Below are 27,961 nucleotides of genomic sequence, written 5' to 3' on the forward strand. Positions count from 1 at the left end.
AAACTGGGGCTTGCATGAGACCTTTTAGTGCAAAATTCTGAAAAACACCCAAACAATGCTTTGAATGTATTTCTTACAGTGGGAGTTAGGGCGTCACCTCTAGTGCCTGTCCAAGTCACTCCCTTCCTCTAGTCCTCCTCATAGCCTTGAGTGGGATCACTGTGCCTTCATGTCACTGAGGCTTTCCTGGCAGCCTCTGGTCCCTCTTGGCTGCAATATGAAGATCACAGATCTGGCACCCAAACCACAAGGAGCCCCAGCACCATGAGGGTGGTGTGAGTGAGATCCCGGGGAAAAGATTCCCAGCCTTTTCCTTGATTTTTTTTTTTAACATCAGTGTTCTTTATTTACTCCTCATTGCATATGGCAAAGCCAGGAGTAGAGAAGAAGAAGAGAAAAAAGGCACGAAGTCTGCAGGGGAGAAAAGAGAGGCGTTATTGTGAACGTGTGTTTGTCCCTGGCTGGTGGCACAGCTCCTCCGTGGGATGCGGGATTCCCTGCTCCCAGGGCTGCCTGGCTCTGGGCTGCAGGCAGCGGGGGTGGCTGCAGGAAAGGCTGTGCTTGGATGGGGGATTTGCTTCTGGCAGCAGCCACTGCACTGAGCAGTGCTGGCTTAGCCTGGCTGTGTCCCCCTCGGCAGCAACACGGACCCCATTAATAATTAACTGGGTACAGAGACAGGCGTCACATGTGTAATGGCCTCGCAGACATCTGACACTCCTAATGGCCTCCAGTCTCGGCCTCCTGCAGCAGGGCTGGCGGCTGAGTGCCACCGCTCCTCAAGGTCATTCCTGGAGCCCTCTCCCCTCCCGCTGAGCCCCTCCTGTCCGCGCACCTCGCTCCGCATCCGCCCTCCGGGCAGGGGCTCCGCACAGGGACATGAGCCGTAGCTTCACTTGGCTTCGCCCTGGGATGGCTCTTGGGGCGATCCAGCTCCTCTGCAGACACCCTGGTGCCAGCAGGAGGGTGGGAGGCCTCGGAGAAACGCCCAAGCTGAGGTCCATCAACAACTGCACTGCTGGGGTTGCTGCTGCCCTTCCTCCAAATGCAGTTTGCCATACGGGAGAAGCCCTCTGGCATGGGCTGGTGGTCCCTGTGCCTGGGTTGTGATGTGCAGCATCAGCACCGACTGCACATGCTGGCTTTGCAGCCCCATACCTGAGGGACACATTCTTGCAGCTCTTTGAGTGCTCCCAATATTTTAAAACGTGTCTGGGGTTGGGAGTGACACAGGGCACAGGAGGTCGTTCCGAGGCAGCAAAGGGGAAGGTGAAGCCATTGGCGCAGAGCATGACAAGGCAGCAGCTTGAGCATCGCTGGGAAGGCTGGGGCTGCCTGGGCTGGGGATTGCAGCCCTGTCCCTGTGTCTCTCTGTGGTCTGCAGCAGAGTCAGCACCGGTCTGGGTGTTGATAAGAGACTGCTGGAAGCACCAAACTTCCGGGGGTCCCTCTGAAGAGACCACCCTGCAGTGATGAGTTCTTGGAAGATGAAGGCAAAGGTTCAGGCAGGGGATTAGCAGGTGGGATTAAAGGCTCAGTGGCTCTTGAGATGGATCTAACCAGGCTCTGAAGCAGCTCAGTGCAGTGAGGAATTGCTCTTTGTTTGGTTTAATTACACCTCATAGCAATTCCTGGATTGCTGCCTGTGCTCACCTTTTCTGAGGGTCACAGCTAGGGCATCCCATGTGTCCCCAAGGGCAGCTCCACTGTCACTGTGTCCAGGGCTGGCACTTTGGGGTGATGGTGAGGAGGCCAATGGCAAAGCTGCCACCAAAAATTCGTTTGGAAATGCAGAGAAATGCTGCTCATTCAACAAACTTCAGTCATCAGCAAAGAGAATTAATTTTAAGCTCTACTCCTGGAAGAGCTGGAGTCTGCCACTACTAGCAACTGGATGCCTGGAGTCTCTTCCAAAGTAAGCCCCAAGAGCTGGTAGTGCCACTGGGCTGTCTCCCCCGTGCCTGCACCCCCAACCCTCTGGAGAAGCCTGCAGGTGCTGCTGAGGCTTGTCTGCTCTCACAAACCCTGCAGATACACTGAAAAAGGCAAAATAAGGCATGAGAGGAGTGATGCCCCTCAGCTCCCACCAAACCTCACAGTGATGGTCTATGCAGTGTAACTGTATGCCATAAGAAAATATTTATTTTCAACCTGCCAAATCATGTAATTTGGGTTCTCGCCTTGTTTTAAGAGACACGGTGAATACTGATGAAAACACCCAGGTTACAGAATTTCTTCTTGACCAAAAACTTGGCCACAGCTCATCACCCTGCCTGGACTATGCGGGGTCCCTCACTGAGCTGGGGCACTGCTTAGGCCAAGGCTCTGCAGCATTGGTTGATTCTCTTGATTATGTTTTCTTTCCAGCACCTGTCCATTCCTCTCCTTGCCTTCCTGAGCATCGCTGGTGTTTCAGAGAGACCACAGGGAAGCTGAGGTCCTTTATCCAAACAGCTATTGTCACGCCTGAATGCTGGGGCTGTTTTACTGCCATGTGTGGCAAACTGCTTTATCCTGCTGCCTTTCACTCCCCCACCATCACCCATTTCCCAGCCCAGCTGTAGGCCAGGCCCTGGGGACCATGCTGGCCAGGGACACCAGGGGACACTGAGTGCAGAAAGGACAGAGAGGGGACATGGTGGTAAGCAGGGCAGATTATCCCTCGATGCAGGGTTGCCATATCAACAAGTTCCCCAGTGGAGACACTTGCTGCAGATGCAGCATTTTGGGATGCTGTGATACGAGCCCTCCAGCTTGCACTGACCCTCTGTCCCCATGTCCCGTTGTGTGTCCTCTCCTCTTCTCCCCGGGACTATGTCCTGCTTCTCCTGGTGTTGCCAGTTTGCAGCCCACCACCAGCATAGCAGAGCAGATCCCTGACCTGTAACAGCACCTGGCTGTGAGCACAAGGCAGGGGTCTGAGCAGCTGTAGCTGATGCTGAGGGGTACGGGTGGGACACTGAGCCTGCTGTTGGGCAAGGGAGGGTCAGATGGGCTGGGGGGCTGCTCCCAAAGCCCTGCAACATCCTCTCCCTACAGTGACAGCAGAGCCATCACCCCCACCTTACAAAAGGCAGAAGAAGGGGGCTGATGGGAGCTGCCTTCACTGATTTCAGAGCAGAAAGGGGAGTTTTACCCTCTGACACCAGCCAAAGCACCAGGCAGAGATGCTGTGTGTTCCATACTGGGGTGCTCTGCAACCCTCCAAGCCTCTTCCAAGGCCACTCCTGCTCCAGCATTGATGTTTTCTGGATGCCAAAATCAGTGAAAAATGCCAAAATCGGTGACAAATGCCCTTTGATTGCTGGCAGAGTTGCAAAATAAAGGCTTCATCTGGGAAAACCAGCCTGAGCAGGAGGCTGAGCTGCTGGAACAGGGGGGACCACCACCAGCTTTTGCTGAGGCTCCTGATGGGTGAGGTGAAAATGTGGGGCACCCCAAGAGGTTCCCAGAGACCTGGGTTAGGCTGGATGGGAAGGAGGCAATCACACAAGCGGGGAGGATAAAAATTGGGGGTGGAGGGGTGGGTTAGCTACGTCCCTGCAGATGAGGGCAGGAGGGCCCCACAGTTGACAAAGAGAGGCAGAGGGGGAGGAATTTGCTCTGGAGGCACTTGCTACTTCAGATAGCTGGGATGCCGGAGCCGGGAGGGTGTTTACATTCCCGCCCTTATCTGTCCACAGGCACCCGTGAGGCCCCTTTCCCGCTGAACAGGTTCTTGGTGTCTGGAGCCGGGAGCCGGGCGCCAGCGCTGGCCCCCACCCTCCTCGGGGTCGCCTGCGGGGACAGGGACATGGTATATGGGATGGGGCAGGCACGGGCTAAAGCCTCCCAGTTTGCTGCTCCCTTTCCCATATGCCCCACAAATATGTTAAGGGCTGCGGGTCTGCAATGGAGCCTGCAAGCCCCTGCGGCTGCCCTGCACTGGGATGACAACTGCCCATTTATTCCTCCTCTGCTTTCTCTCTGTGAACCTTTGATCCGTGGCAATACTTTGCCTCTCGCTCCACGACAACTTAATTTCTATAGTAACCTCCTGTGCTGGATCTCGTCAAAAGGCTTTTAGAAAATCTGAATAAACTATGTCGAGTGGTTTTTCTTCTACCCACTCTTTGCTGAAGTATTAGGAGAACTCTAATATAACAAATGAGGCTGGATGCTCCGGTGCAGAAGCTGTGCTGGCTCAAGCCGAGCACGTTGCAATCTTCCTGCCACTCAAGTTTTGATAACCAGCTCTGTCAATTTACCAAACGGGAAGGATTTTTCCTCTTGATGCTCCTGTGGCACCAGCAGGGCCACCCCTCAGCTGTGATCCCTGGGGACAACCTGGGGACATGTTTCAGGAGAGCCTCAGTCCCTCTCTGGGGCCAGCAGCAAGAGAGAGTGCTGCAAACTCCTCTAGCTTGTTACAAAATTTTAATTAATGTACAAAAATTTCCTATCTACAAATAATTCAGACCTTATGAAATTCCAATAAAACCATTTATCACAGCTGGCAATTTGAATGCTGCCAGCAGAACTCTTGGATGCTCAGGGAGTAATTGATAGCCTAATATAATTTTAAATTAGGGTTTGTGTTATTAATTTCAGCCCACTGAAAACACCTCTTTGTTTGGACTGGCCCCCACCCCCCCACCCCAGCAGGTGGCTGCCCATAAGCACCAGCTCTGCCTGCTCCTACTGCTCTGCCCACAGCGGGGCTGGGGGCCCCTGAGCATCCCCCGTGCAGGACTGTGACACCAGGAGCAGGTGACATGACCGAGCGTGCCTTGGAAGCAGGGGGACTCCCAAACTGGGAGGGCAGTGAAGAGGCAGTGAAGCCAAGAGCAGCATAGACCCACAGGGGTGGCTGAGCATGCCCCCTGTGCCCCTGCCCACCAGTTTTGCAAGAGCAGGAGCTGTGAAATGTTCAAATGGGGTAATCTACACTTACGTCACCTTTCGGGGAACGTGGGATCCCTCTCCTCCTGCTGACTAACAACCTGCGTGTTCCTAAATAGCCATTATACCCTGCTGCAGGGCTGCTGCTTTTCAGAGGTGGGAGAAGGAAAATGATCCCTGTACTTACATGGTCTTAACTCCATAACATGCTTGAAAGCTTGCAAAAGACACCAAGTAGTGAATGCTTGATGACAGCTGAAATGTGACAGCCTTGCCATCCCTCTGCTGCAGTGCTCACCAGTGATCCCAGTGACAATGGGAGCAGAGAGGGGCACTGCCTGCAGCAGGGAGGGAGTCATGGGGAGCCAGTGGGTCCCCAGTGCTGCACTGGGACTGCCCACCTCTACCAGGGCTGCCACCACAGAGCCCCAACGCTGGGAAAGCATTGGTGGTGACATGCCAGGGGGCCTTGAAAGGGTTGAGGACAGCTGGGACAGTGAATCAGAAGAAGGTGGTCCAGACAAAGAGAGAGGCCAGCAAGATGTGAGGCAAGGGCAGGTTTCATGTGGCTCATTACTTAATGGGCACGCCAAGCTTTGAAAGTGCAAAGCACTAAAAAGGTGCAAAGGATTTCATGTTTTAAATTATTTATCCGGTTTTGGTTTTTTTTTTTTCCTCTCCGCTAACTAGGCTCTGTGAGGAGCAGCCGTGCGTGGCCAATTGGAAGCAGGGCTGCTGTGCTCCAGCCCTGTGGGAGCCGAGAGCCCCTTCGTGGCAGGAGGGGAATAAATGTGGGGCTGGGTTTCATCAGCTGCTGCTCAGCCCTGCAGCTAGCCCAAGGACACAGACCCTCAGGGCAGGGGCTGTGTGGGGCAGCATGGCCAGCACACACTTGTCCCAGGCCAGGGGACCATGTGGGACCACTGGGACAAAGGGCAGCTCTGAGTGCATAGTAAAGGGGTTCACATACACAACACATCCTGTCCCCCACCTCTGCCCTCACCTTGGGCACAAGGCAGAGTGCAGCTGCTTAAGCCCTTTCTTGGGGACCATCAGTGGGCTGAGCCAAAGGCGTAATTCAGCTGGGGAGCTATTACCATGTTAAAATCTGGACACAACCTGTAACAAGATTTGCAATTTGTCCCAGGCAGGCAGGCTGCAGTGTACTTTCCCCATTAGGGGCATTAGGGACTGTGCCATTCACAATCACATTAGTGGGGCCAGGATTCAGCAGCAGGTAATCAACGTGGTCCCTGCAGACCCCAGCCCATCACTGCGTGAGCCAGGCAGCCAGTGGAGGGGCTGCTCATCCCTACATGCTCTCTGGTCACAGCTGGACCAGGTTGTGCTGGGTCCTCATTGCTCCTGCAGCACTCAGAGCCACAGGACCCCCTTGTTTGGTCAACTGGTAGCTGATCCTCCGTGGATGCCACCTGAACATGGTTTGCCCTGCTTCTGGCTGTGCCAAAACCCTGGTAGGAGTCACAAACCTCATGGCCAGGCTGCCTGCATTCACTATTTTATGTTTGGGATCTATTGGTTAAACAGATTTTAATCTACACAGTCTAGAGCTATTGATACCATGTCGTGCGAATTTGTTAGCTGGCTGTCAAGTAGATGAAGAAAAATGCCAAATATTAAATGAAATGTATTATGTGAAACAGTCAGGGGCTAAGGTCCCATTTCCCATGCAACATCCTGCTCCCACACAGGGGTCATGGTGATTAACAGGTCTCGCAGACCTATTAATGGGTCCTGGGTGATGGGTGCTCTTGGGGTGTGCATTGGCATGTGGGACACCTCCAGCACTCCCTTGGCTCCGCTGAGTTGGGGGGCACAAAGGGTTGCCCTCCAACCTGCACAGGAGCTGGGGTGTCTGCCTACACCCAGTCCCTGGTCTCTCACCCCTCTGTTCCCAGTGGGGAGGATTGCACTGCTGCACCCCAGCACCCATGAACCCCCCCCAGCTTCTCTGATCCCAAGTCTGTGGCCTAGGCTGCACCGCCAGCCCTGCAGGGATGATGGAGGATGTTCAATACTGGGGCAGCTCTGTGAGCATGGGGAGGTACTGTGCCTGGAAGATTATTTATTTGGTGAGTTATGACTTTGTTTTCCCCTGTGTAAATATCTGGGAAGCGCAGCTAATGTTCTGTGCACAGCCAAGGCAATTACAGCCCTCAGCACAGCCCCACTGCCGCCCCCCCCCCCATCCCCTCATGTAAATCAGCCCCAGTCCTGCCGTGCCCAGTGGAAAGGGTGAAACTTGTATAAAACACCACAGTGAAATATGGCCCACAGGCCTCTGTCACCCTGCTGTGGCCCCACAGGGCTGGAGGTGCTCTTGGGCCAGCTGTGCTGGGGTCACCCTTCTTGTACCTGTACCCTGGGTGGCTCTTCCAGCTGTGACAGGTGCTGCAGAGGTGATTTTTCACTTGTGCCTGGGGATGCTTCTCCAGATGCAGAGGGGTGGCTCTTCCAGCTGTGCTCACTTGGGCCTCTCCAAATGTGCAAGGAGAGCTCAGGATGCCGCCCCAGACACAGGGGAAGGGCCCCACAGCTCTGCACAGAGGGGGTACAGCTCCAGTCCACTCCTGTGGACAGGAGCAGGCTTGCTGCTCCCATCCTGAGTGCTGCTTGTTAGCACTAACGAGGGAGGGTGCTGGGGTGGCAGAGCCTGAGTGGCAGCAGTGTCCCCTGGGCCTGGGTCCCTCGATAACAGGCAGCCCCGAATCAGCTTCATTAAGAGCCATTGATCTGTTTCCTGCTTAATATATTTTTCATTTCCAAATGTTTTTTTCCAGGCTCCACAGCGTTTGCAGCTTGTACCAATTAAGGCAGCAGCACAGAATGAGTGCTGCAGCCCATTAATTAAACTTATAGGGGGAGATTAAGTGGCCACTCCATTCTCCCTGGCAGCTCTCTCCAAGCAACAGGCGTGCTGGGGACGGGGAGCAAGGCTGAGCACTCATGTGCCAAGTGCCTGCTCTCCCTCTCTTCCTCCTCACTGTGCCCCCAGCCAGCCCTGCAGCCCCCGCCATACTCAGTGCCAGCCCCAGGCCCATGGGTGCTCACCCAGGGGGACTGCAGCATTGCCTGCAGGGGTTGAATGGGGAGTGCTGGGCTCCTGCACAGCAGGGCTCAAGATGGACTCTTCCTGGCTCCACTCAGAGCAGGGATGCTGTGCTAAGTACCTGTGTGTTGGGGCATCCATTTTGGGGAAGGGCAGAGGGCACAGGGGGATGCTACTGTGCTGGGGATGCAGCCTCATGCTGGCAGTGGATCTGCAGCTCCCACTGCACTGTCACACTCTTGAGTGTCTCTTGCCCTCACTGTGGGGTGAAGGGACCTGGGGTGAGGGGTCCCCAGCTCCCTGCACTGGCTCTGCTAAGCTGGACGTGGACACAGCTCTGCTCCACTCCTGCTGGACCAGCTGTGGATTTTCTTGTGCTCATGGCAGCCCCTCACATCCCACCATCATGTGCAGGGGCCCACGTTGTCCTGGTTTTCCCAGGAGAAACACACCAGTGGGTGATCCTGGCTCCAGGCACCGGCACCACCACCATGGAGCAGCCAATGCTTGCGCTGTCACACACTGTTGCCATGGAAATGATCACACTGTCACACACTGACATCCTCCTACTCAGGGCACCCAGGTACCAGGTGGCCCCCCTGGCAGCTGCTTTAGAGCTGGCGATGCGGGTGGGCAGTGACCCACAGCCCTGCAGACAGAGGGGATGCAGCAGGAACTGCAAGGGTGCAGCAGGGGCAGGTCCCTGGGTGCAGGTAACCCACCATACTGCTGAGGGGTCTTGCTGATGAATTCTCCAGCCACTAATTTGGAAACATTACAGAAAAATGGAGCCATGCCCAAAGCCTGGAGCCTGTATTGAACTGCATGATAGAGGCAGAGCTACTTTCCTCTGGATGGCAAAGGAGAAGGGACAGTGCAAAGAGCAAAGACCATGAAGGGAGATGTTGAGCTCAACAAAGCAGCAGAGAGTTAATCTGGGGTCGTGTCAGAGCCAGAAGGGTAACAGCTGTGTATCCCACATCACCCCTATACAACAGAGCCACTGCCTCTTTGGGCAGGTAAGGGCAGCAACACAGTCAGAACACCACCAATTTCTGTCCAGTATTTCACATATTGCCACATGACATTTTGATTAAAAACTTGTTTATGAGGAATTAAGAGGGTACAGTAGATGGATTAAAAACTCACTCATGGACAGATTCTCTAAATGGCCTTGTTAATGGGGAAGCATCAGGAAAAGGGCTGTGCCAAGAGAGAGAGGCCCTAGGGACCAAAACAATTTACTATTTGCACCAACAGGCAATGTGTGGCTGCAAAAACTTTGCTGGCATGAGGAAGACTTGTGAAATAACCTGGAAGGAGGCAGTTTGCCACAGCATCACAGCCTGAGATGCCACTGTGAGCACAGCAGAGAAAGCCACTATGGAAGAGGTGACACTGATGAGTTTTTTACATAGAGATTTAAAGAGAAATGGGGTGTCTTCCTTCCTAAAACACATTTTAACACAGCTCTGTGGCAAGGCATGTTAACTCTGAGTTTTCTATTTGTCAGGTTTTTTTGCCTTCCTGTGAGCAGTTGCTCTCAGAGGCAGGAGAGGATGAGCCTGGAGAAAAACAACTCCCATACCCACTTTGGGATGTCCAGTCTGGATATGGGCTGAACCCTGCCCTCTGCTCACCTGACACCATCATGAAGGCAGGTTGAAGTTTAACCAGGGCTTGAGGGGTGGGCATGGGGAGCAGCAGAGAAAAGGAGAAAATCTAAGCTTTGCTGGTGGCTGTGGGCCAGGGTGAAGCAGGGATAATGCAGGGTGCTGCCTGCTGTCCCCTGTGGGCTCAGCTCCTGCCTGCCACGGGGCACCCATCACCTGGGTCCGCAGCAGAGAGGCTGGAAATGCCACCTGTGGCTGTGTGGCTGGGCAGGACCAACTTCCCCATGTAGCAAGACAAACCTCTTTTAGGGCACGGCGCTCCAAGGTCCAACCAGGTGTTCCAGGAGAAACTCACGAATAGTGCTCTGAGTCTAATGCTCTCAGGGCTGAGCAGCCTGAATCGACGCTACTGCTCCGAAAGTGGCCTCCCTCTGGCTTCCTCAGGTGTGAGCTTTATTGGCCCCCTAATCCTGCTCATGCGCAGTAGGGGCCCGCCCTAATCAGGCACAGGTGGGCTTAACACAAGGTCATGCCCACTACCTGGCAATTAGTGCCACCTGGTTGCCTCATTTCACTACATCCCCACTTGCACTGACACGAGCACCAGCGTGGTGGCACCCACTGCACATCTCAGTATGTCTCTGCCTCCCTGCTTTAGATTTAACAGTTGCTAGAGAAACTAAAAGTTGCAGTTTAAGGAGCATCTGCATTTTAATTAGTAATTATCAGCAGTGCTGCTCCAGCCCAGCTGTTGCCTCCTGGGTCCCTGCCACCACTCAGGGATGCCTGAGCCAGAGCAGGGTTGGGGTCACAGTACTCACCTGCCTCATGCCTGGTGTCCCTGAAGGGTGCCAAGGGAGGTGCTGGTGTGGGTGCTGGTGTGTTACCCTGGCTGGGGTGCTGTTTGGTGCCCTCTGAGACCCTGCTCCTGGCTGCTGGAGAGGCCCCCTCACTGCTCACCCTGCTCTCCTCCCTGCACCTAGCAGGAGAGCAGAGGGTTTAGCACTGGTGGCACCCAGAAAGCGAGGAGGACTTGCTGAGCAGGGCTCCTTTCAAATGTGTATGGGTCCCTGTGTCCCAGCTGCAGCCCCAAGGGAGAGGAGCATCATCATGCCATCTGTGGCCACAGCTGGTTTGGTTTGTGACACAGAAGATCCCTCCCACCCATCTGGCAGCCCCTCCTGCTAGTTCCTGTGCTCATCCATGCTCCTCCACCTGATTTATTCCCTGTGTGGCTCTGCAAGTGCTGCTGGGATGCCCAGAGTGGGGAGACTCGTGTGTCCCCCTTGCCTGGGAAGCAGCCTGCTCAGGAGAGAGCCGGAGGGAGAGTCCCTGAGTGCCACAGAGGCCTTGCTGTCCTCCGGAGTGATGCCCACCATCCCCATTGCCACCCTCCAACCTACACCAGGTCCCCTTCTAAAATTCTTGCCATGTCCTGCCCCAAGGCTCCAGAACCTGCAAGGTGGGTGTGGGGGCTGAGCCCCCACTCTGGAGCCTTGCTCCTGGCTGCTCCCATCCCCTCCCTGGCTCACTGGGTTGGTGGTTCATTTTAACAAGGCTTTTAGGCTTAAGTGCTGCTTGGCGTGACTGAGAGAAATTGATATTTTGAGAATGAGCTTGCAAGGGGCCATGAATAATTCACACCGGGGCGGTTCCATTCCCATAAACAGGCTGCTAAAAAAACCAACACCAACATTTAACAAGGAAACTGATTCCCACCCTGCAAAGCCCCAGAACCAAACAGCCTCTGATGAATCTGTCATCTGCAGAAAAGTCTGGTGGTGTGAGAGGAACAGGACCCTGAACCCTTTCTGGAGCATCCTGGGGTAGTACCTGCTCCTCACACCAGGATGGATGGCACATCCTTGGGGAGCTTTGCTGGGGTCTCTGGTGACAGTGGCACAGAGGCCATATAAGCCAGGGGTCAGCAGCATGTCACCAGTGTCATTAGGACCGGTTTGACCTCTTTACTTCATTAGGCTCCTTGTTAAGGGTTACCCTGTGGGATGGAGGGCAGCAAGTGCCCATTGCCATGGCAATGGGGACAGGTGGGTGAAGCGTATCACCCCAGGGTGGCTCTGGGGACAAGGAAGAGCTACCTCCAACCCCAGGGCAGGCAGCAGGGGACATGACCTGGCTGGGTGTGCAGGGCAAGGGGCTGGGGAGGGCAACTGGGCTCAGCCGCTCTGAAATGAATCCTGCTGTCCATCTGAGGAGGTCGCCATGGAGATCTGCGTCCCCCAGGAGTTGGAGGGGACAGGCTCTCTCTCCTCGAGCATGCTGTGAGGGTGAGCACCCGGGAGGCCACAGCACTGCCAGGCTGGAGCACTCTGTTGGCACAGGGGCAATGAGTTTGAACTGGTGGTGAATAAATTTAGGCTGAAAATTAGAAGCAAGGACCTCACTGCCAGAGCAGCTGGTCCTGCATGGCCCCAAGATGGGACAGCTCAGGGCATGATTTCAAACCAGGCTGGAGATGGAGCCAAGCTGTGTGCAGGGATGGATGTGTGCCAGCAAGATTGCAGCATCTGGGCATGGGGCTGTTCCCAGATCCCTGTGGCCTTCCTCCTGAGTGCACCCACTCCATGCTGGTGAGTTTCTGGTGTCCAGCTTCCAAGAACCTTCATTGCCTGCACCGTGGCTGGGGATCTCTGTGTGAGCCAGGAGCATTCCCTGTCTGTCCTGGTGCAACTGTGGGGAGGCTGAGACCCCCTCCCCCAAACAGATGGGACAGGGTCATCCACTGCTCCCATTTCTTTCATAGGTCGGTCAAAAAGTGCCTCCATGGTGCTGTTCCCCATGCTGAGCTGGCAGCCCACATCTGCCAGAGCTGCTACATGGTGACAGCAGCGTCTGTTTGCTCACACTGAGGTTCTCTCTCTCTGGTTGCTCATTACTGGACACCTTCCAAGTGATGGGGATGGATAACACTAATCCAGCTGGTTTCACATCTAAAGTGCATGCTGGGGAAGGGCTAGGTGGTTGCTCCACAGCAGGTCTGCAGGAGGAAAGGGGGCCCCAGGACTAAAAGCTGCCTGGGTTTGCACGGGGATCCTGGAGCATCCTGGGGAGGAGGCATCCAGAGTGGTGATCATGGGCCTAGAGCCAAGCTGGCTCAACCACAACCACCAGCACTGAGAGAAGATGCCTCCCCCCATGTCCCAGCCTGCAGGAGACATGGATGCCACATAGCCCAGATGCCCCTCTCCAGGGTCACACTGAGAGTGCTGCTGTTCTCACCAGTGTTGATCCTGTCTCCCATTCAGTTGGTCCCCAGGGACCAGGATGCTGATGTCATACAGGGGTTGGAACCAGCACCAGGGCTTCGGGATGCCAGGCAAGGAATTAGAAGTATGGAGTGGGCACCTGGCACCTCCACAGGCTGTGTCTAGAATGGGAACTTTGCAGTCTCTCTGATGGTCCAGCCAGGCTGGCAGGAGTCTGGCAGGGTCTCATCATCCCACAGTGTAAACATGTGGTCAAGGAGCAGAGAAAGCCCCCACAGCACTGCAGCAACACCCTTCACCTTCCAAAGAACCTCCAAAGGCTCCAAGGGCCAAGCAGGGAGCACGGGGGGTGACATAGCACCCCTACCCTGGGAGGCAGAGTAGGAACCTTGTACTGGTGCCTCATCCCAGAGCCTCGGCCCAGAGCCATGTGGTGATTAGTGAGGAAGAGCCCTGCAGCCCTGCCACTGTGCTGGGAGAATTAGTGGTAATAAGTCTTGATCATCCCCTGATGACGAGCACTTAATGTGTGCTGGTTCTGCTATCAAAGTGCCTCTTAAACCCCAATCGCCCTGTCGATAGCGATGGAAGAAGCTGATGGATCCCCAGCCACCAGGCCGCCCGGACAGGTCGCTCCCAGCATGCCACAGGCAGGAGCATTGATTTCCCACAACTGTGAAGAGGCAAATATTTGAAAAGTGATAAATATGGGGAGCTGCCAGCTCAGCTGCACGTATCAGTGCCTGGGATTAAGGCAACGAGGTGAAACTGCCCAATTAAATCCCAGTGAAAATGGCCGCAAATTCAATTTTCCCCCTCACCTATATCCATCCTGAGGGCTTGGGGGGGAGTTGATAACATGGGGTTCATCGATTGGCACTGCTGGGAAGAAATCTCTCTGAATTCAATTAGTTGGGAAAACAGAGGGTGGTGCAGGGAGTGGAGTTGGGGCTGTGTGCCTTCATCATACCCAGGGGGAGTCACCACAGGGCTGCTGAGCACACTGGTGACAGCACCCATGGGTGCATAGCCCTGGAGAGATGGGGGAGAAATGCCATGTATTGGTTTGCAACCCTCGGGGGTCACCCTGGGTCTGGCACCCCACCAGCATCTGCAGGACACGGCGGCATCTGTGCTGGGGAATTGAATGTCCCGTTTCATCCCGAGCATTGATGGCAACTGACAGGAAACAGCTTGTGCAAAGCTCCCTGCGTCCCCAAGCAGTGCCTGGCCTGTGCTGACCTGCACAGAGCGGGCCTGGCCCGTAGGGATGAGGCTGCAGATGCTCAGCAGGTCTGCGGGGGCTGTGGCTCCCCCCAGCCCCTTCCTCCGGGGCTCCAGCGCAGAGGGATGACCCTGCCGGGATGAACAGCCATTACGTCTCATTGCCTTGGAAACCGAGCAGCAGCTCTGAGAAGCGTCTCCACCTCCTCCTCCTCCTCCTTCTCCTCCTCTTCCTAGCTGAGCCTCATGGGAAGGAACAAGGGAATTTGAGGGTTCGGTAGTGCAAGCTACCTGGCACTCCGCTGCCTGCTTCATTGCCTGGTTCCTCCTCTCTGAGTGCAACAAGTCCCCCATTAAAGCACATGATGCTCAAATCAGCATGAGTGATGGAAGGGAGTGGGGGGGCTGCTCCATCCCCACATCAGAGGCACGAGGAAGGGGAGAGATGCAGATTCTGGCTGATTGCTGCCACGATGAAGAAGAGCGTTGTGTTAACAGATGAGGAAAAGTGTCTCCAGTCCCAGAAAAGGCTCATCAGCTTTGCTTGGTTGCAGAGATGGGGAGCAGGTGCCAGGGTCCCTAGGGGGTGACAGTCCCCCCTACTCTCCATGTCTGCCCTGGGGTGGCAGCCAGGGCTCCCTGTGCACTGCGAGGACAGGACCCCCAGGGTCAGGAGCAGGGGACTTGGGATGGCAGGATGGGGGCCGTTGGGACAGAGGGACCGATCTCCCTGGCCCATCAGCACAACCCTCTTCTGTAGCCCAACAAAACCTACAAGGGGCATGGCCGTACCCAGGGACAAGCAGTGACCTCTGTTTTGCTCTTCAGGGGCACGAGGGGAGTGGGGGACGTTGCGAGGGCTGGGCTGGGGCTGTCACCCTGACAGTGAAGGCAGGATGGGGCTGGAAGGTGCTGGGCCAGCTGTAAACTGCTCTGCCCCTGGGGAAGGTGCTTTTGCCAGCTGCTGGCACAGCTGGGACCAGCTGCGGCGCTGCCACCAGGCCAAGCAGGGGCTGTGTGCCCGAGCGTGAGGGCTCAGCTCAGTGGTGCGGGCCAGGGAGCATCGTCCTCCGGGGCAGCCCCGGCACCCCGTGGGCCGCTGCCCCCGCTGGCTGCGAGGCTGTCGTCACCGGGAGAGCTTGTCCCCAGTGACATCTGTGTGCTGTGGGGTGCAGGAGCAGGAGCACAGCCTGCTGGCTGCCGGCCGCACTGCCCAGCCGCGGCTGCAGACTGCCAGCTGCCGGAGAAGGGCCTCACGGAAGGTATCACACTGGCCCCACGTGAGGCATCTCCACAACCCCAAACGAAGCATCCCCACGGCTCCACGTGGAGCATCCCACGGCCCCATGCAGGACATCCTCACAACCTGCCTGCTGCAGGGTCAGTCACTCTGCACTAACTCGGGTTCCTTGCCAAAGTGGCCATGCTACTTGTCTCCCCCCAACCCTACCATGAGCCCAGAGCATCCCTGGCTGTGGAGGATGCCACACCCGTCACAAGACAGTGAGTGAAGGGCTGGGGGTCTCAGCTGGCTCAGAGCACAGGATCTCTCCATAGCAAGGGTGACAGAAGGAAGCCCCATGCTGAGATTGCAGCAGGTCCGGTTACACACAGCTGGGGTTAACTAACAGTGGTGGTACCCCACAGACATGTGGACACAGGGACACCATCAGCCAGGACACTGTAGGGAGCAGTGTTGGGGTAGGTCTCTGCCTCCAGCTGCCACTTGCCTCCTTGCCCTCCATTGAAGCAGCACCGAGTTGCCTGGTAACCCCCCTCCTTCCTCCTTCTCTCTGCAGCCCAAGGATGAATGTCTTAAAAAGCTGAACCGGGCTGGAGAAGGACAGATATTTTTTAGGGGATTCCTTCAGCCCCAGCCCTAGCGCAGGCTTTTCCAGAACAGGGGTTAGGGGGGAGCCTGCCCCAGAGCAGTTGGGGGCAGGTTGAAGAGGCCCACACAGGACCCATGGCATAGGCAGGCACCTGGCCCCATGCACATGGCTCTACTGAGCTTTCAGGAGCAGGCAGAGCCCCGGCAGCAGGGCATCCCCTGCTTGGGCTCTCCTCTCCTGGGCACACCGTCCTGGTGCAGCTCTGTACCTCAAAGCTCCTGGGACCTGGGCTGAGAGTTGATATTCTGCCTGCTCCCCTATACACATTGGCAATTAGATCATAATTGTAATATTTGCATATTCATAACAGCTGAAATTAATCGCATTTGCATAATGGTAATGAAAGGGACTTCATTAATTACTGCTTTTTTTCCAGGGATTTTGCATATAAATGGTTTCCATTAGGCAGGTTGATCTGTGGTGGGTGTGTGCTGGTGCAACAGAAGTCATGTCACCGGATTGGGATGGAGCTGTGAGGACAAGTGACACTGCTGCCACCCTGCCTGTCCCGCTCTGCTGTGCCCTGCAGATTGGCTCAGCCATAGTGTGGGGGCTCAGCCAGCAGCTTCTCCTTGCCCTGCTGACCCCACACCTGCTCAAGACACCTGTCCCAGACAGGGGGGTGTGGGTGGGAGCAAGGATGGGCACCTGGGCTGCTGCAGCACTGGGTGTTTCTTGCTCAGGGTGAGGCCATGGGGTGCACAGAGGGTCATTCCTGCAAGCACTGCAGGGTCAGCATCCTGCTCCATGCATGCAGGGAGGATGACTGCTCCCACCAGCATCCATGTCTGAGGGCCCCCATGGATGGAGGGAGCTGGGATGTCCACTCACAGTGGCCAGGGACCACCCCTCTCCTGGCCCAGGGTGATGTAAAAGGCAGTGATGCCTGGGGAGGGCTCGGCAGCATGGCCAGTCAGGGCCTGCAGATGGCTTCCTGCTGTGTCACCTGTCATTGCTGGGCCTAGGGAATGTGCCAGCTCCAAACCCCTCAGCATGGCCCCAGCCCACCCAGCACCTCCCCACCCTCCATCCTGGCAGGAATGGAAGGGCAAGCAGAGGAGCAGGCAGGTGGGAGCATAGCCCAGGGAAACAGGAAAGCCAGAAGCAGCGAGTGTGAGTTGGCGGTCAGCAAATGCAGGTGAGAAAAGTCTCAGCAAAGCTCTGGGTGGGTGGTGGAATGACACGGATCAGGGAACACTGACTGAAGCAAGCAGAGACAAGCACAACTTCAAGCAACAGCCCAATCCGGAGACAGGAGAAAGACAAGGAAGCTGCGGCTTCAGCCTTCCCCTCTTCATCCCCAGAGGGTGAACACCTTCTGCTTCTCAGCCCACCTGTGTACACAGCCGGTTCAGCCCCATGCCTGCCAGTGCAAACGGCAGCTGAAATAATAAACACACACTAGGTTGGGGGGAACTTGCTCCAAACCAGTGCCAAGAAGTCCTGGGTTTTGGTTTGATCCCAGGCACACACTGCTGTGAGTACAGCCCTGGTCTTGCTGGGACGATGCTCCAGCCACAGGGCACCTCTCCTCTTCTTTGGCCCGGGAAAGGCTTCCTCTGGAGACAGAGCTAGTTGCCTTCTTATTGATGGCTCCTTCCCTCCCGCATGGCTGGGGAAGAGGCCTGTGGAATAAATCAGTGCAAGAGACAGATTATGGCAGCTAAAGACTCCAAATGAGATGATAATTGCCGTGGTAATGACAGCGAAGACCTGATGCTGCTGATAAGGAAACATCTCTGCTGCTCTTGACTGGTGCCTGGCCAGGAGGTTGGCACGGGCACAGGGCTGAGGATGTCCCCAGGGACATCCTCACCATAGCTGGTCAGCACTGCCCTCCCTGTGCCCACAGCAGGACCCCGGTGCCCGTGGCAGGCGCAGGTGCCCACAGCATCCCGGCACTGCAGGGATGGGGATGCCGGGGGCGGGGTGAGGGGGTGTGAGCCGGGCAGCCCTGGCGGGGCCGTTAGTCTGGTTCTCCCGCCGGCTTCGTGTCAGCTCTAATTAGGTAAACTTCTGTATTCATTGCGAGCCCAGCCAGCGGAGAATTCCACAATTGAATTTTAATGCCCTAAAAACACATTACAATCAGCCTGATTAATTAAGAGATAGCTTAACATGGTGACCGGGCTGCAGAGGGCTGTGCTGGGGAGGGATGCCATGCCGGCTGGTTCCTGCACCCCATGACATGGGGCACGGGGCTGGAGTCTGACAGGCTGATCCCTGAGCCCTGCGGGGGTGCAGAGGGGAGCCGGGGAACAGGCTGTGCCCGGGGGTACCAGGCTGCATGGCCCCTGCGCCCCCAGCAAGGGGAGGGATGAGCCTAGAGCTGGGGCACTGTGGCAGCACCAGCTCTGCCGGGCAGGTGACAGTGTGAACATTCCCTTGCCTCCCTGGGACTCACTCCATCAATGTGGCCATCAGGGCCCTCTGGAGTGTCCTCACCACGTTCCTGCTCTGGGCACAGGGCCTGACACTGTGCTGTGCCATGAATGCCATGAGCTCCTGCAGGAACCCTGCTTGCTTTTATTTGCGAGCAAGAATGAGCTGGGAGGCTCCGATCAATTTGTATCTGCAGTGATTTCCGGGGCACTGGTGATGCTGGCTAAGAGGATGCCTCCTCCTGCTCTGCCTGTGCTCCCCAAACCACTGTTTGCTGTCTCTTTGCCCAGTCGAGGGTCTGTCCCCACACATGTCACTGCTTGGGGCAACCTCACCACCCACCCAGATGCTGTGGGCTGAAGCACTCCCAGGGGGACTCTCCCTCTTCATCGTGCCACAGATCCCAGCAGAGCCTTGTCAAGATGAATTTCACTGGGCGACCCTGGTCAGGGGGATATTTTGGCCAAAGCCTATCCTGTCACGGTATAATGAATGGAAAAGGAAGGAATCCATAACCATGGTGTAAAAGAGAGGTTGCAACCAGCAGGACATAAATCAGAGGGAAAGTGATAAAAGGAGCCTCTTGCCAGGAGGGGAAGGCAGCAGAGGGGGGGATGGTGACAGCATCGTAAGGCCAAAAGAAATCCTGGCAAGGCGATAAATCCTGCAGCCGCTGGAGCTGCTTGAGTGCTAATGATCACACAAAAATGCCAGCCACATTTAACAAATATTTCTGGTCTGTATTTGGGGAGAAGGAGGATGATATGCTTGAATCATACAAGAGTGATGAAGCCGTCTATTAATTACTGCTGGGAATGTTAAACAACATCTGCCAGCTCAGCGGGCCCAGGCACTGCCCGTCCCGGCCTCCTCCAAGAGCTGGAGGAGAATTTGGCCTCCTCATTAATTTCCCATGAAATCTTAGAACAGAGAAAATCCCAGCTGGCTGATGGAGAGCCCACCTGTGCCAGGAGCCGCAGGGATGTTGCAGTGCTCGGTCCTCACCTCCTCCTCTTGGCTCCACCAGGATTTATATCATGTTCCCACCTGGTTCGATCCTCCCTGATGAAGAATAGCCATAAAGTGGTAAAGGTTGGGCATTTGTTTCCCACAATGTGATGTATAGATTTTCTTTTACCTGTGTGTTTTTGGAGGCTGTGAGAAAGCACAGGCTGAAAGTGGCAACATGCTTGCTAAGGCATCCTGCAGAAAGCTTCATCAAAGCTTTGGGAGGAGCTGGTGTGTTTCCCTGCATCTCCAGTGTGTTGTTCAGTGCCTGAGATGGAAGGGATGGAGAGGACAGAGGAATGAAGGGGATGAGGCATGGAGGGGATGGAGGGGATGAGGGATGGAGGGACAGAAGACGAGGAGCAGCAGTAGGAAGAGCTGAGAAGGAAGAAGAAAGTGGAAGTGGAGAAAGAGGCTCCCACTAGGAAGGGAGGACCCCACAGGACCAGGCTAAGCCCCAGCTATGGCACAGCTCTTCTGCAGTCCATCATTAGCCATTTGCAACGCAACCAGGTCCTTCATTATTTGAGATGGAAACAGGATAAGGAGAAAAGGTGGCTGTGAAGGGCACAGCAAACATCAGCAGTGCTAAAGCACTGCTCAGTAGCAGAAAGATGCTCATTAACAAGTTATGTCAGCACAGTATGCATGGACCATGGTAAGTGAAGAAAGACCCATCAGAAGGATGGATCCCAACAAGGAGTCCCCAGTGGGGACTGGGGTTGACACCAGGACCCTGAGCCAAACCCCCCAGCAGTGCCCAGAGCTGTGAAAATAGGGAGGTCCAAGAAATTCATGTGGGATTCCTGCCAGGGAGGGGACCTGGGGGCATGCCAGGTTGCATCACTCAGCAAAGACTGCCCCAGGAGGAGCAGGGAGCTGGGAGGGACACTCAAGTGGGGGCTGGGGGTGACAGGGCAGGGGGTTTAGCCATGCTTGGGACATACTGGCCTTGGAGATACAGGCAGGGAGCAGGGGATTGGTGCAGGGCCCTGATGGGGAGACTTTTAATCTCTTGGTTCCTTTGCACCCAGAGGGGATGGGCTTGGGGAAGATTGTCTTCACTGAAAAATCAGATTTAATTCAAACAAAATTCTCACATCTGCCTCCACAAGATGCTGTGTCACACAGAGATTATTTTTCCCAGTCTTTTTCTACACATAAACAGGCTAGTTTTTACACACCTGTGAAAACTAAAAACCACATATAGTTGCAAAATATTTGAGTGCTTTACAGCGAAGAAGAAAGCCCAGGGAAGAAAGGATGCTGTGGGTGCCCTTTCCCAGACTCTGATCACCTATCATGGCTGTGGGGTGCAGGGGGAGTGGGAGAGATCTAGGGGTGCCCTGGGATGCACAAGGGATGGTGGTGACATGCCCTGGGGGTACAGTGCTACCCAGCCACCCCAGCCTACAGCTCCTCAGCCTTCCTGGCCCCTGGGGTGTCAACAGAGCCAGGGCAGGCAGTTAAAATACAGAAAGGTCAATTTAAATTAAAATGTGTTTCATAAAGAGAGAGACATTCCCTGCAGCAGGAGCTGAAGGATTTATGAGGTACTGGGAGGACTGGTGCCCCCACTGTAGTTGGCACTGGGGGGGGCTGGCTCATCCGCTGCTGCTGGCACTGTGGGGCACCCCAGGGGGGCCACCCCAGCTGTCACAGAGGTCAGAGACAGTCTGTGCCAAAATGTCATCACTCTAATAAAGTGTCCAGGACCTGCATTTTCTTTGGGCCAATAAAATTCCCATGTTTTGGCAGGGATGCTCAGCACTCAGCTGCCTTCCTACACCAGTGCCCTGCTGGGTCCCCTCTCCACATCTTTGGGGTCCAGTTTGACCCCAAGCTCATGCCAGCCCCTGGGGGCAGACCTCAGTGCCAGTGTGGCACATGGCTCCAGAGCCATAGGTGGCACGGCAGGGAGTATATCCACTGTGCCATGTCAAGGGAAAGTGACAAAACACCATCCCGCAATGCAGGAACTGCAGCTATAACAGGAGAAAATCAATGAGATGTTATGAGAGATATAAAGATATCTTTAATGCTTCAACATTGAGCCCAGCAGCTTCACTTGCCATTGGCATTGCAAGTTCATTGCTAGGGCTCCCCAAATTCCTATCTCACTGCCCAGATCTTCTACATGCTGAGCTTGGCTGTGTTTATTTGCTGTCCCCCCAGCAAAGGATTTCTTGGCCTTGCCCTGGCCCAGTGCCTGGCCCCCAGCTGGGGATGCAGGCACCCGTGCTGGAGACATGCTAGGATGTGTGCTGGGGATACATGCACTGGGGACATGTCTGCTGGGGATACAGATGCCAGCCCCTGCACAGCTGTCCATCACTGGGGACAACTTGGATTATTACTGAGAGGTTGAGCCAAGCTTCTTATAATTGATTAATCAATAGCCTTAATTGAGTTGAGACTCTTTAATGGATAGCTTGGTCACTGCTTTCCCCTTTGCTGGCGCTGCCCTGACCTCCCACAAAAAACCTCTGTCTGGGGCTGGCCTCACAGGTGGTGCTGTCGCTGGGCTCTCCCAAACTGCTGTGAACTGCTGGGGCTTGCAGAGGGCCCTGGGGTGCTGGAGCACACCGGGGTCCGCAGATGCAGGCAGGCAGGTGAAGCACCCCCTGGGCTTGAGGCCCAGGCTCAAGCACGATGGGCTGCAAATTGTCCTCCACCTGTGGTGCCACCTCTGCCAGCCACAGCACAGCGCCTGGACAGCCCCGGGCTGGGCAGGACACACACCCAACCCGTGCAGTCTGCGAGATCACAGGGGACAGGGGACACGGGGATGGTCACAGGTACCAAGAGATCAGACTCGCACACCAGAGCCACAGCTCTGCAGAAGCGGAGATGAACATTTTATGGTAAAATATGCCGAGCGTGGGACAAAAGAGAAAGCATTCCTTACACAATGAGACACTGTTAGAAAGGAGCTCCCCAGGAAACCAATTAACACGGCGCTTCCTCTGTGTCAGCCCAACACCTGCCAAAAACACCTTTTCCAGGAAGGATGTCAGGCACCTCGCACGATGCCCACCCCCAGCACGCCCCCGAAGCCCCCCTTCTGCCAAACCCAGCAGTGGGTCCGGTTCTGCCTGCTGGGGGGCTGCGGACCTTTTCGGGCCCCTCGCGCCGGCACCGCTGCGGGCGTTCACTGGAGCTTTTGCAGGACAGAGACCGAGCCGGGAGCTGACGGGGAGAGGCTCCGCTCCAGCACGGCCCCGGCCGATGGGACTCGCTCACACCGGGCCCCCCAGCCGGGACCGAGACCCCGCCCCATGCTCTGCCCGGCCCCGCCCTTACTGCCTCAGACCCCGCCCCCGCCCGCCATGTCGCTGCGTTTCTCCGCCAACCTCTCATGGTTGTTCCCGGAGCTCCCGGCGCTGACAGCCCGGCTGGAGGCGGCGGCGGCCGCCGGGTTCCGGGCGGCGGAGTCAGCCTGGCCGGAGGGCTGTCCAGCCCGAGAGCTGCGGGCCGCCGCGGAGCGGGCAGGGCTGCAGATCGTCCTCCTCAACACCCCTCCTGGTACCGCCGCGTCCGCCGGGATGCCTGGGAGAGGGCGCGGGGATGCTCTGGTGCCGCTGACCGCACTTTTCGCTCTCTCCTAGGGGACCGTGAGGCGGGGGAGATGGGTCTAGCGGCCGTACCAGGGCGCCAGGCCGCCTTCCGCCAGGACCTGGCCACGGCGGTGCAGTACGCCAAGGCAGTGGGATGCCCCAGGTAGGTGCGAGGCAGGACCCCGCTCCTGCCTGCCTCAGTCCCCCGTGACCCCGCAGCAGCAGGGACCCGCACCCGGCGGCACTAAAGCGTTCCCGCAGTTCTGTTTCTGTGCTTCCTCCGAGCAGGAATCGCCCTTTGCACCGCTGGGTCTCTCCCTGCTTGGCTGAGCTGGGCAGGAGCCAGTTCATCGCAGACCCTGCGTGCAGGGCTATTGCGTTAACGTGCTTGCTGGGAGCTGACCCGCAGCTGTCAGGCACTTCTGTCCAACCCTGTCCTTCCCTGTGGCGGCTCTTGGCCATGCCCCTGCACGACAATTCCCCTGCTAGTCCTTTTTTCCTCCCCAGTTATACCAGCCATTTCCCCCAGGACACCACAACACTTGCTTTATTAAAGGCCACCCTGATCACAGCACAGCACATGCTGTAAGAGATGCAATTAGCTTGGCACAACCCCCTTAAGAAAACCAACATGGCTCTTTTGTCCCATTTACTTTGGATTAGTTTAGCCCTTAGAACTGTAGTCCAAAGTTCTGCAGAGGGCATGGGCCGAGGCTGCCAGGTGCCCAGACTCATTTGCTCTCTCTAGTACCAGGCAGATGGAAAAGGTTTTGGTTTCCACTGTATACCCTCCCCCAACACTTGCTGAAGAGGCTTGGTCTCACCTGGCTGCAGCCTGGTGTAGCCCACCACTGGACTCTGCCTGCTCTAAGCCAGCAAGTGATGTGACAAAGCACCCAACCTGCCCCTGTCAGAGGCAGCAGGGCTGCTGGTGCTGGCCCTCAGGGCAGCCCCAGGAGCAAGACCCCAAGGAAGCTCCAGCCTTGGGGGAAAGAGCTGGAGGCAGCTGCCAAAGAGGAAAGAACCAAGGTTGGGGATTTCACAGACAAAAGGTTTAAAGATGTACCCCTGCATAGTGAGGTGGGACAGTGCAGGTTTGTGTCCCTGCAGCTCGCTGGCACTTGTTACACCTCCTGCATGGGAGATTGCTCTGCGTACCCTGTTTTCCATTGGCAGAAGATGTAATAGATCTGACCAGCTGCTTGAAGAATGGAGCTGCTGCCTGTTACTCATGGCTGTCTCTCTAGGATCCACCTGATGGCTGGGCGGGTTCCTGTGGGCACAGACCGGGCAGCAGTGGCAGGTGAGATGGAAGCCACCTTCATTGAGAATCTCAGATATGCTGCTGATCTCCTTGCTCAGGTAAGTGGGGTACAGGTCCTGCTCCAGGAGTGCAGCTCTTAGGGTACTGAGGATGGAGAACCTCCCACCAGCCTGGCACAGGGAGAAAGTGCTCTCTGCTGCAGAAGTGACAGGATGCTCTGCAGGGTGACATTACTGTTACAGGAAGATATGATCGGACTTTTGGAGCCTATTAACAACCGCATCACTGACCCCCGCTACTTTCTGAACACCCCACACCAAGGTAAAGCAGACATCTCTCCCCAAAGACCCCTTCAAGGGAGAAGGATCCCCAAAGCCTGAAAGGGAGAAGGTTGCCTTACCTGCAGGGAGATGCAAAGGGAGCGGGAGCATAGCTGATAAATAAGAATCTTGGGGCTTTACCATGAAGGTTCCAGACTGGGGTTGATGGCCTCTCATTTCTTGCACCCATAGCTGCTGCCATCCTGGAGAAGGTGGGATGGCCCAACCTGAAGCTGCAGCTGGTGAGTCAGCACTGACAATCTCCAGGGTCCACCCTCCACCAGGGAACCTTGCACAAGCCCAGAGGGGAGTCCCATGGGCTCTGGGTTTTTTACCCTCCTCTGGAGATGTGGGGGAAGGACAAGGACTGCAGCAGAGCCCTTCTCAACTGCTCACTGCTTGAAAAGCTGCACCATCTCCTCTGTTCCCCACAGGACCTCTTTCACTGCCAGATCATGGATGGGAATTTGTCACGCAACCTGGAGACATACTTCCCACTCATTGGTAATGCCCTGCACCCAGACCAGCTCCTCTGTGTCCATAGTGCAGGACTGGCTTTGAGATGGAGCCCTAGTGCCATGTGCTTTTCTGTTGCTGGCTGGGGACAAGGGTGGGTTCTTGGGTCACCTTAACCCATGCCTAGAGAAGGCTGCAGGCAGGGCTGCCCAGGGCAGAGCATCTCCCATTTCTCCTTAGGTCATATCCAGATTGCACAGGTGCCAGGGCGACATGAACCTGACAGCCATGGGGAGTTGAACTTCCCCTACATCTTCGAGCTTCTGGAATCCCTTGGCTACACTGGCTATGTGGGCTGCGAGTATGCTCCAAAAGGTGAGTGGGGCTGCTGGTGGTCTGAGCCCCACTGGCATGTCCCAGCATGGACCAGTTGGCTGGGGATAGTGCAAAAGCAGCATGTCCTTGGGGGTGGCAGGCAATGGGCATCAGGGTCCCTGCCTCGGGATGAAAGCCCTGCCCAGAAGAGCAGCTCCAGCTTGCCTGGCTGTGCCAGCAAGAGATCTTGTGTTTCACTGCAGGAGGTACCTTGGAAGGTCTGGGATGGCTGCGCTCATACTGGGAGAGCAGAGGCCTGCAGGATGGTGGGACCAGCAAGGCAGCAGAGCAAACCCAAGGAAAACACTAGAATAAAAGTCAAAAGTAGTGGTTTCACAGAGAAGCATGTCTGTCTCGTATATGTTGTGTGGCAAAGTTAGGAGCACCTATATCCTGCTACCGCCTAAGCCCTGCTGGGCCTGCTCAGGCTGTTGGACCCTCATCTACTCAAGCACCATGTGCAGTGTGTCATATCTGGGGATGGCCTGGGCACCACTGTAAGTGACTTGAGGTACACAGGAGCACCTTTACCTCCAGTGTGCAGGAATCTCCAGGGAGAGGTTTCCAGTCCCCTCTGATGAGGGAAGCAGTCCCTCCTTGGGAAGGGTGCAAGTTTTCCCAGTTCAGCTCCCTCTGGTGCTTGGAATTGTGGGAAAAGGGCTGTGGGCTTCCAAGTTCTGCAGTTCTTAAGGTGGCTCTTAATGCCCAGCACTGACCCTGCAGCAGATAGAAAGTGAAGCAAGCAGCTCCCTTTCAGGCTGCCCAAGCTAAGATAAAGGGCTGGGGAATGCCTGACCATGAACCACCTGTCCTGCTGCTCCTGCTCCAGAGCAAGTATGAGGTTCCAGTGCAAACCCAGCCATCCATACAGGAGGCTATCCACATCCTAGCCTGCAGCACATGATTTGGGATCTAGTTCAGTTTATTTCACAGATTCATCAATGGCTTTAATGTACATCTCCTTAAAACCTTCCCCTAGTCCAGTTCATCCTTCCTGTTCCATTTGGTGCTCTCCTGATGAAAGCAAAGTCCAGAAGTGTCACTGCCCCTGTAGTCCAGGAGTCTTTCTGCCTAAAGCCAGAGCACTGTGCAGTGCAGCCCTGTGCAGAAGACGTGCTGTGTGTGCTCCTCCACGCCTTCCCAACAGGCACAACTCACCTGCAGATGCCAAAGCCATGTCCCTGAGAGCGGATCTGCTTCAGCCAAGCCACAGCAGCCAAGCTCCGGCCATTGTGGTTTGGTTCAAGGTCATTCAGTATCAAACCCACCAAAACCAGCGCACCGAGGGCCATACCAGCCAGGAAGCAACGATGGAGGTGCACATCCCCAGGCTCCTCAGTTTGGTTCACATCCATACCACTAGCAGTGCTTCCTGCAGTGCCAGAGCACAGGTCCCCCTCAGAGGCCTGTGCTTCCCCACCATCACCCATGGCACAGCCACGCCAAGAGCTCTGGTACGTGCATTGCCCCAGGACGTGGGTGCCAGTGCTAGAGCAGGCCTGTCCAGAGGTTGAAGCAGGCAGTGTTGATAACTGACTCCAGGTGGTGGTACGTGGACACAAGCTGTGGCAGAGGGCTCTCACTGTTCTGGGGCTGCACTGGGAACGGCTCCCGGAAAACCACGGTGAGGCTCTGCTGAGAAAAAGGAGCAGGTCAGAGGACAGGATTCAGACAAGCACTGTGCAGTCTCTAGGCTAGATGTGGGGGCACTTGCTTGGCTCTGTCAGGCAGATACTGGGAGAAATCCCAAAATGCCATCTACACTAAGCCAGTGCCTCCTCCTGTGACAGAGTATGTTTGAGCCTCCTCACAGTTTTCCTGGTGGAAATCAGGTGCAACACTCTCACTGCCTCTGTCCCAGCCCCCATGCATCTGCAGTTATACCAACCCCAGCAGCAGCCTCAGGAGAGGAGGAGATCCTACTGTGGAGGCAGTAGGACTTCCAGGGAAATTAGAAGGAAATTTCTTCTAAGGTAAGGAGTGGGAGTGCAACAAACAGGGAATGGGAGGAGATTAAACATAATAACTGCAATCCTAAAAATAAATGCTGACTGCTCCATTCTTATTAGTGACTATACTGACAAGGCAGGGTAAGGCAGAGGGGAGTAGAGAACGGAGTTCAGAAGAGAAGGTTGCAGGAACTGAAACAGAAGAAAAATGTGAACAACTCAGAGCACAGAGATCAGCATCATGGAGGCAAGACACAGGGACTGGATGTTCTCCAGACCCGAAATGCAGCACATCTAGTAGCCAGGGTCCCCTAACAAACTTGTGCAGCAACTGCAAAACAGCAAATGTACCACTATCACTCAAGAGAGAAGCGAAGAGAAAGTGATTTCTGAGCGTAACTCTGTCAGTATGCAAGACTTTAGAGCAGTCCTGGAGAAAAGAACCAGGAGGAAAATACAGCTCTGTGTTACCAAAGTGATGTGCTAATGCTAAGAGTTCTCTTTGATAAGGTAATATTTCTAGACAAAAGAATCATGGTATATCTTATCTGAGCTTCAGGAAGCGTTTGATGTAGTGCCACATGGGAAATTTAGGTAAGCTGAAAAGATAGGAATTAACACAAAAAAATTTAAAAAAAGTGAAGATGGTAGCGCTGAAAGGGGAAGAAGTTACAAATAGAGTTCTTCCAGGATAGGTTTTGGGACTCATGTTGCCTAATGCTTTAATGAGGTTGGTGCAAAGA

At 55.5% G+C, this 27,961-nt stretch overlaps 2 protein-coding genes across 6 annotated transcripts in view; one reads left to right on the forward strand and one right to left on the reverse strand.

The window, feature by feature from the left end:
• The first annotated feature begins 22,588 nt into the window (after positions 1 to 22,588).
• The window catches only part of HYI (hydroxypyruvate isomerase (putative)), a 199,374-nt gene continuing 194,001 nt past the window's right edge, over positions 22,589 to 27,961 (forward strand). Inside the window, exons 1-8 of one of the 2 annotated variants that reach the window (XM_071750431.1) lie at positions 22,589 to 22,822; positions 22,906 to 23,017; positions 24,102 to 24,216; positions 24,361 to 24,439; positions 24,631 to 24,680; positions 24,873 to 24,942; positions 25,135 to 25,269; positions 25,473 to 25,558. In XM_071750431.1, the coding sequence (XP_071606532.1) occupies positions 22,627 to 22,822; positions 22,906 to 23,017; positions 24,102 to 24,216; positions 24,361 to 24,439; positions 24,631 to 24,680; positions 24,873 to 24,942; positions 25,135 to 25,269; positions 25,473 to 25,558 (843 nt within the window). In that variant the 5' untranslated portion in view covers positions 22,589 to 22,626. Of the gene's footprint in view, positions 22,823 to 22,905; positions 23,018 to 24,101; positions 24,217 to 24,360; positions 24,440 to 24,630; positions 24,681 to 24,872; positions 24,943 to 25,134; positions 25,270 to 25,472; positions 25,613 to 27,961 lie in introns of those variants that run through there. The other variant, XM_071750430.1, reaches the window with a different exon arrangement.
• Positions 26,191 to 27,961, reverse strand: part of SZT2 (SZT2 subunit of KICSTOR complex) — a 56,786-nt gene continuing 55,015 nt past the window's right edge. For all 4 annotated transcript variants that reach the window (XM_071750429.1, XM_071750425.1, XM_071750426.1 and 1 more), the window contains exon 72: positions 26,191 to 26,901. In XM_071750429.1, the coding sequence (XP_071606530.1) occupies positions 26,758 to 26,901 (144 nt within the window). In that variant the 3' untranslated portion in view covers positions 26,191 to 26,757. The remainder of the gene's footprint in view (positions 26,902 to 27,961) is intronic.

Source organism: Heliangelus exortis, chromosome 8 (assembly GCF_036169615.1).
Source record: "Heliangelus exortis chromosome 8, bHelExo1.hap1, whole genome shotgun sequence".
In the NCBI taxonomy this organism is placed as follows: Eukaryota; Metazoa; Chordata; class Aves; order Apodiformes; family Trochilidae; genus Heliangelus; species Heliangelus exortis.